General features: G+C 33.9%; 1 protein-coding gene across 3 annotated transcripts in view; it reads left to right on the forward strand.

Moving 5' to 3' along the window:
- The first annotated feature begins 170 nt into the window (after window positions 1–170).
- Window positions 171–18,116, forward strand: part of LOC100368830 (ectonucleoside triphosphate diphosphohydrolase 8-like) — a 47,860-nt gene continuing 29,914 nt past the window's right edge. Inside the window, exons 1-5 of one of the 3 annotated variants that reach the window (XM_006815498.3) lie at window positions 171–603; window positions 1,602–1,757; window positions 3,451–3,570; window positions 12,807–12,958; window positions 14,748–14,865. In XM_006815498.3, the coding sequence (XP_006815561.1) occupies window positions 1,646–1,757; window positions 3,451–3,570; window positions 12,807–12,958; window positions 14,748–14,865 (502 nt within the window). In that variant the 5' untranslated portion in view covers window positions 171–603; window positions 1,602–1,645. Of the gene's footprint in view, window positions 604–1,601; window positions 1,758–3,450; window positions 3,571–8,191; window positions 8,473–9,152; window positions 9,220–12,806; window positions 12,959–14,747; window positions 14,866–18,116 lie in introns of those variants that run through there. The other 2 variants (XM_085504431.1, XM_085504430.1) reach the window with 2 other exon arrangements.

An 18,116-nucleotide genomic window follows, 5' to 3' on the forward strand; every position in this document is an offset into this window, starting at 1 on the left:
TTTTGCCTGATCGTAAACGAAAACGATAAATTTAGGCAACACTCAACAATGACACGGCCAGGGGCAAATTAATGCCGACAATATTATTTTTACCCGATTTTTCACCACACAGTGGCTATATTACGTTCAAATATGCCAGAGATATCGGGTGCTATCTTTTTTTTATTTGAATGTCGCCCTTATCAGTACATTTTGTTATCAGTGTGTTAACCAATCAGCGTTAGTATTCAGATAATGCATTCACGTGTGACACTGGAAATAAATAAACACAACTTTGTAGTTTGACTCGGCACGTGTCAAAACAACACAACATGCAGCTGTATGCCACGATGACTTGAAGATTAAAAAGAAAAAAAAGCAGGTTTAGAGAAATATGAGTTTCACTCACATTAACATTCTTTTCCCCGCATTCTATTTTGAAACCCTGGTTGGTATAAAATTAGTCTGCACCCTCCCCTCTGATGCCACGGAAGAGTAACAAAATAACAAACGAACGAACATAGGCAAGTTTAATAATGGCGACTTCCTGGTGTGACTCTTAGCAAAGTTTCAAGATTTTAGCAAACTACGACTGACCAGTGCATCGTCGGACTAACAATCCCGGTGAGTAAATCAGTGTTTCTGAATGAATTCGTTTGTATTGATTTTTTGCACTGTCACACCTATTAGAGCTGTCAATGAGACTAAATTTAACCATACATTTGACGGTCGATTGTCGCGGCCCGTTACGTTAACAACCGTATTTGAACTTTTGACCACTCCGCGGGGTGCTTATTTAAAGCTGTCGCAATGTCATGTGTATATCATATGGTGGCTGTGAACCGATCACAATACTTTTCATCGATAGAAAGTTAGAGATTGAGATAATATTCAACAAACCGACCACCCGGCCATGCAGGTTCCGCTACACCGTCCACAGTCCCAATGTGGAGGAACTGTGATCGTCTGAGAGGCTGTGACCAGTCGCTTTAATTACATAATTTGGGATTGTAACATATTGGGGTGATTTGACTGCATGTCAAGATAATGAATAATGATAACAATAATGATTATATATGATATTGTCTTATATTATATTATATAATCATAACCCTTCTATTTGTCCATATTTTAGTTTCGGTTTCGTTTGCTTTACGTGGTGAATGAAAAGGAAAGTCATTTTCATCACAAATCACTCTGGAAAAACTACAGAATTCATATTTATGCTTTTTAAAATGCCTTAGGGAAAAAATAGGGGCCTTTTTTTCAGTGACTTACAACAAATTAAAATTTACTGGGCCTACAAATACGTAAAACATGAGTAGGTGGTACTCACATGAAAATGTGTTTTAAAAGCTTATTTAAGGTACTGTGTATTTCATGAAGGTATGAATTTGTTTTATGGACATTTATAAATATTTATTAAACATTTATCAACATATACGCTGGGTTTCAATGAAGGTGAGAATTTGTTTTGTATAAAATAATTGTAAATGTTAGCAAATGGCGATTGAAAACAACTTGACCAGTCACAAGAATAAGCAGAATAAACATCATTTTTCTTTCAGTTTTCTTTGCACAAAATCTATATCACTTACTTTGAACATGTGTTTTATTTTCAGGTTTTCATCGTTGTTGGCGCATATAATGTTGTCATAAAACAAACATGATTATAACTGTACATGCAGTAATTGATGGACACACATCCCGTGTGCCTGTTGAGATTGAACCTCATGATAGTATTGAGAGTTTAGTTTATGCATTCTGCTACCAGCAAGGTAAATTGTTATGCTACTTTCTATGTTCATAATAATAAATAATATGTATTATTCCAATATGTGTAATATGGTAAAATACTTTATTTCAGCTGAAAAAGAGTTTTTGGGTGTTTTGTATGGAATTTATTTTCACAAAAATCCATGATGAGACACTTTTGCGTTTGTAAGTTGAGTACTCTTTTTGCTTTATGAGTACTGCAAATGTTTATATTAATGACAGAGTTGTGTCTATGGACAAAATGTGCTGTATTTAATGATTCAATAAATAATTAATTCAACTGTTGGTTTACTTGCTCCTCTTTTACAAATGCATATGTAATGTGTGTTGCTTTAGTAAGTCAAAAGACAATTTGGAAAATGATGTCTGGATCTCAAACTATTGAAACCCCACATATGCATGGTAATCCACATTACTATGTGCATAACTTCCTGTTGTCTTTCACAGACAGAGATAATCCTATTGTTTACCACAGAATGATTCACCATTTGTGCACCACAGGTGCAGAAAGGGCATTGTTTATTCATGAACCTGGATTTGATCTGTGATAGAGCATGGAGCTAAAAAAAGATTCTTTTTAGCTCCATGGATAGAGGGACTGTGATCTGTTTCTGCTTTTTCACAATTATTTTCTGTTTGTCCAATTATTTGAGCTGGAACGATATTTTAAATAAATCTTGATTTTTCCATTACAAGTAATGTTTCTTGTAGCATATACAATGAAAAAAGATTGATTTAATTTAGTGCTGTCATAGGCCACCCTTTACGATAATATGCCATTTTGTCATAGAGGGTGGAATCCAAATCAATGAACCTTAACCTTTTCACCACCAGTTCCCTCTTTTCATCACAAAATAGTCCCGTTTATAGTCTGCACTTTCTTCAAAAGATTGGGACAAAATAGCCAAAGTTTTTGAGTAAAAACTGAAAATTGACACAAATTTTGTCTGTTGGCTTCAAAAATTGAGTTTATTTCCAGAAATATTGAAGAATACTGTAAAATATTTTATTTTAGCTGGAATTAATTATCGCTGAAATGACTTTTTGGGTGTTTTGTATGGAATTTATTTTCACTGATTTTTGACGAGTTGAGTTTAAAATATAGGGAAAAGGTATATTCACCGCATTTTATCTTCACTGAATCATTCCTTCAGCAAAATTAGCGAAAATTAATCCCAAGCAAAAATAAAGTATTTCACAGTATAAGAAAAAAGTGCAGAAAGTGAGAAAGCCTGTTGGTGTAAAGTTTAAAGATCATTTTCTTTGTGTCTTGATGCAAAGCATGTATAATTTCATCCTGTTGCATTGAGTTGCTTTAGATCGTCTGCTCTGCCAGTTATGTTGCATCGTGCACTACCAATCAGAAAGTGTGATTTAAAACAAGAACAGAAAGAAAGTTGCCATGGTACATCACACCATCATGCATGGCACTACCAGTCTGCACTTGTTCTGAAATGTAGCAATTGGAAAATTTTACCGCAATTGTGACAGTTGCACTGCGCTGTGATATAGAGAAGGCAGGCTTAAGACATTCTACGTAAACCAAATTTTTGTCTTCACAAATGTTTTATAATCCTGAAATTGCCGAAATTTCTCAACACTGAAAATTGAATTAAATATTTTACAATATATTATGCAATATTACAGTAAAGAGTCAAATTCATAACTTTATGTTCTCTTAACTATACACTGTAGGTGCACCTGCACACAGAACATATGTCGTCAGAAATGAAAAAGAAGATATCCTGGATTTTTCTAAAAGTCTTGCCTTATGTGGTATTGAAGACAGTGATACGGTATACATTACTGAAGGAGGTGAGCGAGATCTGATCATGTCAAACATATACTGTATACATGCAAACATGCACCACTCAAAGATTGCCCTTTTGCATTTATTTACAATAAAATCTAATACAATGGTCCAAAATATATAGCCTTCATCTTAGTTCAATACTGACAACTACCAGTGATCCAGAATATATAGTCTCCATGTTGGTCCAATACTGACAACTACCAGTAATCCAGAATATATAGCCTGCATGTTGTCCAATGCTGACAACTAACAGTGGTCCAAAATATATAGCCCCCATCTTAGTCCAATACTGACAACTACGAGTGGTCCAGAATATATAGCCCCCATGTTGGTCCAATACTGACAACTACGAGTGGTCCAGAATATATAGCCCTCATGTTGGTCCAATATTGACAACTACCAGTAATCCAGAATATATAGCCTCCATGTTGGTCCAATACTGACAACAACCAGTGATCCAGAATATATAGCCTGCATGTTGGTCCAATACTGACAACTACCAGTGGTCCAGAATATAAGCATGTTGGTCCAATGCTGACAACTACCAGTGATTCAAAATATATAACCCCCATCTTGGTCCAATACTGACAACTACCAGTGGTCCAGAATATATAGCCTGCATGTTGATCCAATACTGACAACAACCAGTGATCCAGAATATATAGCCTTCATCTTAGTCCAATACTGACAACTACCAGTGATTCAAAATATATAACCCCCATCTTGGTCCAATACTGACAACTACCAGTGGTCCAGAATATATAGCCTGCATGTTGATCCAATACTGACAACAACCAGTGATCCAGAATATATAGCCTTCATCTTGGTCTATTACTGACAACTACCAGTGGTCCAGAATATATAGCCCTCATGTTGGTCCAATATTGACAACTACCAGTAATCCAAAATATATAGCCTCCATGTTGGTCCAATGCTGACAACTACCAGTGATCCAGAATATATAGCCTTCATCTTGGTCTATTACTGACAACTACCAGTGATCCAGAATATAAGCATGTTGGTCCAATGCTGACAACTACCAGTGATCCAGAATATATAGCCTCCATCTTGGTCCAATACTGACAACAACCAGTGATCCAGAATATATAGCCTTCATCTTGGTCCAATACTGACAACAACCAGTGGTCCAGAATATATAGCCCCCATGTTGGTCCAATATTGACAACTACCAGTGGTCCAGAATATATAGCCCCCATGTTGGTCCAATATTGACAACTACCAGTAATCCAAAATATATAGCCTCCATGTTGGTCCAATGCTGACAACTACCAGTGATCCAGAATATATAGCCTTCATCTTGGTCTATTACTGACAACTACCAGTGATCCAGAATATAAGCATGTTGGTCCAATGCTGACAACTACCAGTGATCCAGAATATATAGCCTCCATCTTGGTCCAATACTGACAACAACCAGTGATCCAGAATATATAGCCTTCATCTTGGTCCAATACTGACAACAACCAGTGGTCCAGAATATATAGCCCCCATGTTGGTCCAATATTGACAACTACCAGTGGTCCAGAATATATAGCCCCCATGTTGGTCCAATATTGACAACTACCAGTGGTCCAGAATATATAGCCCCCATGTTGGTCCAATATTGACAACTACCAGTGGTCCAGAATATATAGCCCCCATGTTGGTCCAATATTGACAACTACCAGTGGTCCAGAATATATAGCCCTCATGTTGGTCCAATATTGACAACTACCAGTGGTCCAGAATATATAGCCTGCATGTTGATCCAATACTGACAACAACCAGTGATCCAGAATATATAGCCTTCATCTTGGTCCAATACTGACAACAACCAGTGGTCCAGAATATATAGCCTGCATGTTGATCCAATACTGACAACAACCAGTGGTCCAGAATATATAGCCCCCATGTTGGTCCAATATTGACAACTACCAGTGGTCCAGAATATATAGCCCCCATGTTGGTCCAATATTGACAACTACCAGTGGTCCAGAATATATAGCCCCCATGTTGGTCCAATATTGACAACTACCAGTGGTCCAGAATATATAGCCCCCATGTTGGTCCAATATTGACAACTACCAGTGGTCCAGAATATATAGCCCTCATGTTGGTCCAATATTGACAACTACCAGTGGTCCAGAATATATAGCCTGCATGTTGATCCAATACTGACAACAACCAGTGGTCCAGAATATATAGCCTGCATGTTGATCCAATACTGACAACAACCAGTGATCCAGAATATATAGCCTTCATCTTGGTCCAATACTGACAACAACCAGTGATCCAGAATATATAGCCTCCATCTTGGTCCAATACTGACAACAACCAGTGATCCTAAATATATAGCCTGCATGTTGATCCAATGCTGACAATCACCAGTGGTCCAGAATATATAGCCTGCATGTTGATCCAATACTGACAACAACCAGTGGTCCAGAATATATAGCCTGCATGTTGATCCAATACTGACAACAACCAGTGATCCAGAATATATAGCCTCCATCTTGGTCCAATACTGACAACAACCAGTGATCCTAAATATATAGCCTGCATGTTGATCCAATGCTGACAACCACCAGTGGTCCAGAATATATAACCCCCATCTTGGTCCAATACTGACAACTACCAGTAATTCAGAATATATAGCCTCCATCTCAGTCCAATACTGACAACTACCAGTGATCCAGAATATATAGCCTCCATCTTGGTCCAATATTGACAACTACCAGTGATCCAGAATACTGTAGAATACTTTATTTTCGCTTGGAATTTATTTTCGCTATTTTCGCTGAATGGATGATTCCGTGAAAATAAAATCCAGCGAATATACTTTTTTTCCTATATTTCACATTAAATTCATCAAAAATCAGTGAAAATAAGTTCCATACAAAACGCTCAAAAAGTCTTTTCAGTGAAAATTAATTCCAGCGAAAATAAAGTATTCCACAGTATATAGCCTCCATGTTGGTCCAATACTGACAACTACCAGTGATCCAGAATATATAGCCTCCATCTTGGTCCAATACTGACAACTACCAGTAATCCAGAATATATAGTCTACCCAGTGGTCCTAAATATATAACTTCCATGTTGGTCAAATACTGACAGCTACCAGTGATCCAAAATATATAACCTCCATGTTGGTCCAATGCTGACAACTACCAATGATCCAGAATATATAGCCTCCATCTTGGTCCAATATTGACAACTACCAATGATCCAGAATATATAGCCCCCATCTTGGTCCAATGCTGACAACTACCAGTAATCCAGAATATATAGTCTACCCAGTGGTCCTAAATATATAACTTCCATGTTGGTCAAATACTGACAGCTACCAGTGATCCAGAATATATAGCCTCCATCTTGGTCCAATGCTGACAACTACCAATGATCCAGAATATATAGCCTCCATCTTGGTCCAATATTGACAACTACCAATGATCCAGAATATATAGCCCCCATCTTGGTCCAATGCTGACAACTACCAATGATCCAGAATATATAGCCTCCATCTTGGTCCAATGCTGACAACTACCAGTGGTCCAGAATATATAGCCCCCATGTTGGTCCAATGCTGACAACTACCAATGATCCAGAATATATAGCCTCCATCTTGGTCCAATATTGACAACTACCAATGATCCAGAATATATAGCCCCCATCTTGGTCCAATGCTGACAACTACCAATGATCCAGAATATATAGCCTCCATCTTGGTCCAATGCTGACAACTACCAATGATCCAGAATATATAGCCCCCATCTTGGTCCAATACTGACAACTACCAGTAATCCAGAATATATAGCCCCCATCTTGGTCCAATACTGACAACTACCAATGATCCAGAATATATAGCCCCCATCTTGGTCCAATGCTGACAACTACCAATGATCCAGAATATATAGCCTCCATCTTGGTCCAATGCTGACAACTACCAATGATCCAGAATATATAGCCCCCATCTTGGTCCAATACTGACAACTACCAGTAATCCAGAATATATAGTCCCCATCTTGGTCCAATACTGACAACTACCAGTAATCCAGAATATATAGCCCCCATCTTGGTCCAATACTGACAACTACCAATGATCCAGAATATATAGCCCCCATCTTGGTCCAATGCTGACAACTACCAATGATCCAGAATATATAGCCTCCATCTTGGTCCAATGCTGACAACTACCAATGATCCAGAATATATAGCCCCCATCTTGGTCCAATACTGACAACTACCAGTAATTCAGAATATATAGCCTTCATCTTGGTTCAAAACTTATTTTATATCTGTACATTTGTGTATGTCACAAATTAGTTCCAAAAGTTACCAGCTTATAGTACAACTTTAAAATGCCTGTGAAATGCCTATGTCCTACTTTTCACAATAGACAGATAATAGGAATTTGAATATGTGTTGGAAGTTTGGACAGCATTATAATAATTATCTGGTCTCAAAAAATGTTTTTTTGTATTGTCGATTTAGTGCTTCGCAATCTGATGCCACTGTGTTTTGCAAAGTTCACAACTACTTACATATTCATAAGTACTGTAAAAGACTTTATTTTTGCTATTTTCGCTGAAGGAGTGATTCAGTGAAAATAAAATCCAGCGAATATACCTTTCTTCTTATATTTTACATTGAACTCGCCAAAAATCAGGGAAAATAAATTCCACACAAAATACCCAAGAAGTCTTTTCAGCGAAAATTAATTCCAATGAAAATAAATTATTTCACAGTACATCGTGGATGTCACACCAGGAACTCAACACAGAGACTATCAATGGCGTACATATGGAGTTACACAAACATTGAACTTTTGGAGTTGATTTCTTCTCTGACGACTTCTATATGATGATTGTCTTGAAGATAGAGCATTCATAATTAGAAAAAATGTAAAAAAAAAATTCAATTCTCTTTAAAAACGATGAGCTTAATTCTTGGATACTTGGTTTATGTTTACCAAAGTTGGTCCACTTTCAAGTTGTGACGATATCTTCAATTCTCTAATTTTGATGAATATTTTTTGTCGTTTTTGTCAAAAAGTGATATTTTCAACTTCTTCCTGAAAACCTCAAAGTCTGATTGTTTTTATATCATATACAACATAGGTACCTCAGGTGGATCTCTCTCAGATTTGTTCATTTTGTGAAGAGATTATTTTAGGTATAAAAATTACTTCTTCTTGAAATCCATTCATCAGATTGTTTTATTTCTGGATATGTGGGTGAACTCATCTACAATTTCTCAATTTCATGACTATTTTTCTGTATTATACCTGCACATTTCACATGGGGAGTAATGCTGGCACAGCTGGCTGGCTCAGTGCATTCCACTGTTTTGCAGGAATTTATTTTCATTGAAAATTACCCACGATATCACACAACTACAATTTTTCCAATTTAGTTTCACCAGTTTTCCATAAAATACATGATGGAAACTAAAGCAGACGTATTTATTGTCAATTGAGTGAAAAAAAAAAATGAATTCCAAGCTCAAAAATATAATTCTACAGTACCGTATATGTTGACTCTTTATGCAAATTATAATACGCGGGGTTAGGGTAACAGATGTAGCCATATTGAAACTTATGCACTAGTGTTGGAGCCCTTTATACATGTAGTTCTCATGTGCAATGTCAGGTACGTCCTTGTAGTTTATACAGTTACCCTAAGTGACAATATTCCTAAACTATGATCAACAAACTGTGTTGGATATTCCTTTTTTTGCATGAATTATTTTTTGCACTTTAGCTGCACTATTACATTATTTGCATCCATCTGCCAGACATGTACTCATATAACAGTAGATTATAATAACATTATACATTATAATTTAACAGTAAATATAATGGCAGTGTTCTCACTGGCCAATACTTTTTGGGTCAAGATAGTTAATTTTTGATGTTTTTGTAGGGATTAACAATGCCACGTTCATAATAGAAAGTGGACATGTGTCAATATATGTTGAAATCACATCCTCAGTGCTGAAGTGATATACTCTGCCAACAATGGCTCACATAATTCATCACTCCTGTAAAAAAAAATCATTGTCTGAGAAAGGGTATACCAACGGGGTAAAACAGAAAGGGTTATAATTTTTTATTCCTGTGTGCACACAATGGGAGTCTTTGCAGTTAGTGTGTCTGTATGTGTGTGTGTGTGTGTGTGTGTGTGTGTGTGTGTGCCCGCCTGTTCCACTGATATCTCAAGAACCATACTAGTTTCTAATGAAACTTGATGCATATAATGCTCCCTGCTTTGATTAGGTTTCAGGTGAAATCTATGCATATTAATTAGCTAATTTGCATGATAATCAGCTAATTTTCAGCCTTTGACTCTTCCACTGATATCTAATAAAACTGCTCATTGGATTTGGATTTAAATAGGTATATATCCCAAAACTTAAATCCATCTTGATCTGGATCTAGTTCAGTAACGAGAATGGAGCGTATTTTGTGAATATCATAACTGATATCATTTTTGTTAATTGAATTTATTCCTGAATATACAATAAAAATGTCAAAATATCAGTTATGAAAACAAACCAGGACTCAAAATTGTTGCACATCTCATCCTTGTAAAATGTAATATAAATGAAAATGTGTATTTTAGGTACATTTTTATTCAACAATCACATTGTGATTTCATCGTTAACCATAAAATATGTACTTACAGTACACTGTATAATATTTTGATAAATTAATATGTATGTGCAGTGATTATTATTGTATGTGCTGATTTGTTTTTTATGCTTTAATCTTGCACCTTCATAATAATTCAAAGTGTAATTGATTACTGTAAAATACTTTATTTTTACTTGGATTCTATTTCTGCTATTTTCACTGAAGTGATGAATCAGTGAAAATAAAATATTGTAGAAATACCATTTTTCTGATATTTTTATTTAACGCAGTGAGAGTATTTATCAGATTGTGACTAAATGGCTACAACCCAATAAAGTGTATATTTTTAGAATCGCCAGGGTTCAAGGTTTTTAAAAATGTGTTGTCAAAAATCAGTTAATATAAATTTCATACTAAACAGCCAAAATGTCTTTTCAGCGAAAGATTTATTCCAGCTGAAATAAATTATTTTAAAGTATTGACTTTATTAGTACTGGTAGTACATATATAAATAAGTTGTGTGTCAAATACAAATTTTTCTAATCCTTTCATGAATAGATTTTTAATCTAACACCAGTATACATGTAAACAAATTCATTTTTTATAATTTTGACCAGAAATTATTTTATTCATGAATCACAAACTATTAACCACATTTTTGATAAGCTACCATCCCCATCTCTCTCTCTCTCTATATATATATATATATGATACATTGTATGTTTTCATCTTCATTATTTATTAACTTAATTAAAAAGCAAGGTTAAAAAGGTGCATCTTGTTTAGCCAGTGAATATCAAATCAGTTTGTTACATTGCATCCTTGCTCTGTTATCACTTATTAGGCCTGCTAACTGTTTAATCTCTAATCATGTTCTGTCAATTGTTTATTTATTAACAAAAAAAAACGTATGTGACACGGGGACTGTAGTGGAAAGTATGGGTGAGTGGCTCAAAAAGTAGGTGGGTGGGCCAACTCAAAAACTTTTGTGAAGAACACTGCATGGTTAAAGCATTGCCATTTATCATTCTTTCTGTTGTAGTTGCCCTTCACCTTGTGATTTATGTCAAAATGTTGTTTATTTTTCTCTGCTAAGAGTTGATACACAGATTGATGTATTAATGCATTAGTGCGTGCATACCTGATATCTCTCCTATAGTTATGCTAGGAATAGCAGCACGACATTCAGGTCAGGTCATTTTTCAAGTTCATCTTCAGTACTTTTAGAAATATTATATATCATATTATATATATTCAAATCAGATTGTTTTTTGTTGATTTTTGTCATACATCACAAATCGAACCCACATAATTATAAAAAATATTGATTCCGACCTGCTGCCTTTGTAAAATTATGGAAAGATGGAAAGTACTGTAAGACATTATTGAAAAATACATAAAAATGTCAACATTTTTTCACAACTGCCATGTTATTGGGGACTTGATGATGTCATATTTCACCCATAATTCTTAACGTGAATGTGAATGAAGTTGTTCTCTACAATACCAACACAAACTGATAATTTTATTGGGATTACATTTATACATTGTCTAAAACAACCATTCTTTGCTACACATGATAGTTACCACACAAAAAAAAAAACCATGGTAAAATAATATAAAACTGAAAAAATAGTTTTTATACTCAATAATACAACCTGGACATACTCACAAGGTTTTTAGATGGTGATGACAGAGAAAACAGTGGATAATTTGCCAGAAATCCAAACAATCTTTTAAAACAATTTTGCATTATGGCTGGGCCGAGGAGAGCCATCATGTATCCTGAAGCTGGTGCATGAGGAAGCTCGGGCAACCAGTCATTTTCCTCAAATTTATCGATAGATTTCAAGTTGAAAAAATGGTTGGGAATATGAGGTGGGTTGTAAGTATGTGCCGGTTGTATTATTATGCATAACATTTTTATTTAAAATTTTTGTATTATCAAGGTTTCAAAGGTTAATTATCTAAAATGTTAGGTGCAGAAAGTTTGGGATGGGATATCCACTGTTTTTGAGGTCATTAACCTCTTAAACCATGGTAGTATGTTTAGGTTGTACGACTTAAACTGCATACAGCATAGGTGTATTCATTACAGAGAAGGAACCAATCAATCTCCTTGTAGAAACAGATGATCTGTGCCCTTGTTCTAAACAACAGCTGATTGGTCATTTGCTTATGATATTTACTCATCATAGTTCCAAAATCTAGGCCTTGTCTACATATTTTGCCAGTGGGGAAAACAATCTGGCTCAGGCGAGAATGTTATTATGGGTTGCCCAGGAACATGCATGCATATATACTACTGAGACATGTGCAGATGACACTTTTCCAATTAGCCCTGGAACATGTATATTTACATTCAGATGATTTTAATGTTGAGTAATGTTTTTTTCAAAGAGAATGTGATATAATACTTAATCCACTTTCTTACACAAAAGAAACAAAAACATCAATATAAACTAGATAATTGTTTTAAACATCTACTTTACTTCCTCATCAGTATAAGTTTCTTAGTAAATTTTGATTTTAGCAACTTCATTTATGGAGGTATTTAATATCTATTCAATAGTATTGTTTAATTTTCTTTTTTTCTTGTTACAGATGAGCCGGTGGAATATCTTCCCTCTCCTCAGATGCCTTTAACATACAACCCCTTCTTAATTTTGGGAATTGTATTAACAACAGTGGGAATTGTGGGTATTGTTATAGTAGCAGTTGTACAAAATACCGCTCATCCTGAAATACAAAAAGGGGTGAGTATTCTCTTCTTATGCTTTCTTTGATCCAACTTTCAATATTTCTTTCTTTCATGGTTAACTCATCTGACATGTCTGTCTTCATTTTGTTCTTTGTTTGGTGAAAAAGTGAAAACACTATAATAAATTTTGTTTATGGTTTATGTTGATGACATTACTATGGTCCTTACTATGATATCAATTTGAATGATATATCTGCAAACTGTGATATCAATTCCAATGATATATCTTCATACTATGTGATATCAATTCCAACAATATATCTCCATACTATGTGATATCAATTTTAGCATTATATCTCCATTTTATGTAATATTTATTCCAGCAATATATCTCCATACTATGTGATATCAATTCTAGCAACATATCTCCATACTATGTGATATAAATTCCAGCAATATATCTCCATACTATGTGATATCAATTCCAGCAATATATCTCCATACTATGTGATAAAATTCTAGCAATATATCTCCATACTATGTGATATCAATTCCAGCAATATATCTCCATACTATGTGATGTCAATTCCAGAAATATATCTCCATACTATGTGATATAACTTCTAGTGGTATATCTCCATACTATGTGATGTAAATTCCAGCAATATATCTCCATACTATGTGATATAAATTCTAGCAATATATCTCCGTACTATGTGATATCTATTCTAGCAACATATCTCCATACTATGTGATATAAATTCCAGCAATATATCTCTATACTATGTGATATCAATTCTAGCAATATATCTCCATACTATGTGATATCAATTCTAGCAATGTGACATCTCTATACTATGTGATATCAATTCTAGCAGTATATCTCTATACTATGTGATATCAATTCTAGCAATGTGACATCTCTATACTATGTGATATCAATTCTAGCAATATATCTCCATACTATGTGATATAAATTCCAGCAATATATCTCCATACTATGTGATATAAATTCTAGCAACATATCTCCATTCTATGTGATATAAATTCCAGCAATATATCTCTATACTATGTGATATCAATTCTAGCAATATATCTCCATACTATGTGATATTAATTCTCGCATTATATCTCCATACTATGTGATATCAATTCTAGCAATATATCTCTATACTATGTGATATCAATTAAAGCAATATATCTCTATACCAGGTGTTCATACCCATACTAAAAGATTTAATCTCTAAAATATTTGATATGAAGTGCATCAATATATATTGTATGACAGGCATATATGCCAACTACTAGGTCTAGTTAAGAATACTGTATGTATATGTATATATATTTATTCAGTACCATTGGCCATAGGCCATAATGTACACACTTAAATGTAACACAAATAAATAAATAGATCGTTTGACAAGAAAAATCACTGCTACTGCTTGTCTGAATATTACAAACTTATACTTCACCTATGAATACCAAATTAAATTTATATTTCAGTTAAATTTTTCTCCAACAAACTATGACGTTTTTGTAAAGAGTAGAATACGTATTTTGCAAGATTTTGTATTGTATGTGTATTTTCAGATTGCAGTAGCAAAATTAATTTCCATTCAAGCGCTGGGCAATAGTAAAACTTGTCTATAAAACGAGTTCTAATTTCCTCAAATTTGGGGCATTGTATAGAAAGTGGAACTCGTTTTCAATGAGATTACAACCAAGAGGACACACTCTTTGGTCAAGTGGTATTCCCAATGTTAAAAATACTGTTTCAAGAGTTGTTTACTGTATATGTACAAATTTCTTATATTATTATATCTCCTCAAAATGTTTTATTTCAGTATGGTTTGTCATGGGATGCTGGTTCAACTCATTCCAAACTACACGTATATCATTGGCCGGTGGAGAAGGAAGATACAACAGCCCTAGTAACACAAATAGACCAATGCAGAGCTGATGGTGAGTAGCTATTATAGATTCTATCATCACCCTTGTGGGAGAAAAAAAAGTTGTTTTTTTCTTTAAAACTTGTTCTTTTGAAATTGGTAGTTTCCATAAGGCAAACAATTATTTTGAAATAGGTATGTTGGGGATTGGAAGGGGTTGGAGAAGGGAAAACAAAGTTTTGTGATGAATTCCCTACATTTTGGTTCACTCACCTATTTACTTGTGTCGTTGAAAATAATGAAATTAAAATCCAAATGAAATTGGGAATTATAAATTCATGCAGAATAAAAAAAAAGTGGACCTTATGCCAGTGGGTGGTAGCAGGTGACGTGTGGGGGTATGGTGAATTTAAGCGATTTAGAATGTGTTGTGAGAGTTATTGGTGACGTACTGAATGCATGTTACTCTTTTCCGCTTTGATTAATAGTTTACACATAAAGATAGGTCTAAGGACACTTTATTGTGCAAGATTTACAAAGGTCATACACTCTCATAGTTTGACAAGTTAACAACAGAAAATAAACAGCACTAAAGTAAATCTTCATTATTTAGGTTCCTGAAATGTGTTTCTTACAAAACTTATCCCTTGGGGTTATTTGTCTTGCTTTTCTTTTAATAAGCTTATTACCATATTTAAAAAATAAACAAAATGTCAAATGAATTGTTTCCAAAAAAATAAAAACTATTGTATATTGGCATGCTGCCATTTATTGCCTCGCTAAAGGAGGCAGATTGATTTCATGTGAATATGTAATCATACGTTATATATCATAGACTGGTTGATACAATTCAGCTGTTGGACCCTTTGATCAAAAGCTAGTATCGTGACTATTACATTACCCACTCCTCTACTCGCCCAGAAATAATGTTTCTTTTGTTGATATGTAAAAAGAAATACATCCTTGACAATACTTCTAAATGGAAACACCAAAGGGCAATTGTCAAACAATAGTCTAGATACATTATAATGAATTTTGAATATTTGTGTCACAGTTTTAAGTTTGTCGGTCAGTGAGGTGGAAGTAATACATTGTAGTAATCCCATTTATAAAATGCACATTTAAAGTTAAAATTCTTTATTACAGTGATGATTTCATTTGCATTTATCATTACGTTTTTTTTTACCTAATTTCCATATTTCCCTGTTTACATTGGTATTTCCTGTTGACTTGGTAGTCAGTTCATATGTCATTAGTCTGACAATTCACCTGCTGCAATAACTGAGACCTTTGGAAATTTAAATGTTTATGAAATTTCATTCTCTCATTTCACTCAGCATCGATTTGTTTCACTCTAGTAAACCCCCTGCTGAAATTTTTTTATACAAACTAATATCTAAATTTATTCTTCAATTTAAGTTTTTTTGTCAAGAGGGTAGTTTAGGTTGTTTATGGAAAATTGACAGATTTAATGTATTTTTGATTTATTAATTAAAAATACAAAACATTTTAAGGTGTGTTTGCCTCTTAAAAAATTATTAGGGGAACGTGCAACTTGGACAACTGACCCACCCCTGAATTGTTAATAATAAAACACATAAATAAATTAAACTTGCAAACCCTAATTGTCAACACATTCTTACTAAGAGAATAATATTGATTTTCTGATTTCGTTAACTCTAAATTATGAGATACATATTTAAGAAGAGAAATATTCACTTTTTAATTCTACTGGATTTTATGTTGTTTGAATATTCACTCGAATATTGTCAAGTTAACAATGCGTTTTTTAAAATGTCGCATGTATTTATATTCACTGGGTTTAAATTTCACTTACTTTCAATAGAAATAAAACCCAACTAATAATTAATTAATTTTGCTTTAAAAATTTCTGTATTTCGGATTATTCAAGTTGTGGCTAATCCAGCAACAAGCTTATTATAATGAGGTTGTCATTTCGTTGCAATTCATGTTTTGGACTTATTTTGCATTTGTCATACAACATGCAAGTATTTATTTTGTATATTGTGTAATGTGACCATAGTAATTATTGTTACTAGGGATAGATGATATGATATTTACAGGTTATTCATCAGCAGTGATTTCATGTAAATTTCATCATCATATTTGTTTTTCAAGCTTTTTTTTTTTACATAAGAGCTGTCAAACATTTAAATTATCTTCATTTATTACTGCTAAATAAATCATTTTCAAAAGAATAGTGCAAGATAAATATCCGACTTTAGAGTTATGTTTCCTTTGAAGGATATGTTTTTATGACTGGTCATCAACAACAGATTCAAGGACAAATCGTGTTTTGAAGGTGTTCTGTTCAGGCTTGAATCCAAGTGTATTATTTCACTACCACTTGTTGACAATCTCAAAGTATTTACATACACACAGTACACAATGCATAAAACTTTACTCAAACTAAGGAACATACATAAGAATTTATTAAAACCTGTTGACTGAGATTTAAAAATTTGCAAAAATATGCATTAAATAAAATGTGCTGATTAGTTTTATAAGAAAGTTTTTTGATCCGAAGCTGTTTTTTTTTTTGCTGATTTTTCTTATTTTTTTTTTTTTAATTCAAGGCAAAAATGTGGTGCCAAATGAATGCAGCCCTGGGGTAAAATGTTTAGATATTCCTTCTCTACCATTGTAAACAGAAAATAAGTAATGCTGTCCGTCATTTTGGCAGTGTATTCCATGATTTAAAAAATTAACAACAAAATGTACATGCTCTTAAAATGGATGAACTAAATTTTAAAAATAACATCAATAAACTAAGGAGTCAAAATCTAAGGTGAATGACCCCGGTTAGACTGCAATAAAAGGTGATAGCCATTTTACAAAACTAATATTCAGCTATAAAGTTGAAGAGCAAATAAAATTAGAATATATAGATGTCTAGTTCAACACATGTCCCATTTCAAAGACACTGCACTTTGTCAGCATTGACAGCTATGTGTGATTAATGAAGTCATGTGATCCCGGTCATGTGACCTAGAATCTCTTTCCCATCAACGATTATGGGACCTGAACCAGACCTAGTGCATACCCAGTTAATAAAGTTAATTTTTAATTCGTCAAGATTAAGGGAGCAAAAGGGGAAAAACAAGTTAAAAATTGATCTTTGATTCAGACATTCCGTAAGTTATTATGAGTGCTACTATAACAACCTATATATCATCTGAAAGCTCAGATATAGGCAAATACAGTAGTGTATATGCCGTACTAATATTAGCAAATTTTTATAAATGAATGTTTTTTGATTTATGCAAATGATGATGCCTGCATGTATCAAATAATTACTTCGTC

Source organism: Saccoglossus kowalevskii, chromosome 10 (assembly GCF_978046115.1).
Source record: "Saccoglossus kowalevskii chromosome 10, keSacKowa6.1, whole genome shotgun sequence".
Taxonomy (NCBI): domain Eukaryota; kingdom Metazoa; phylum Hemichordata; class Enteropneusta; family Harrimaniidae; genus Saccoglossus; species Saccoglossus kowalevskii.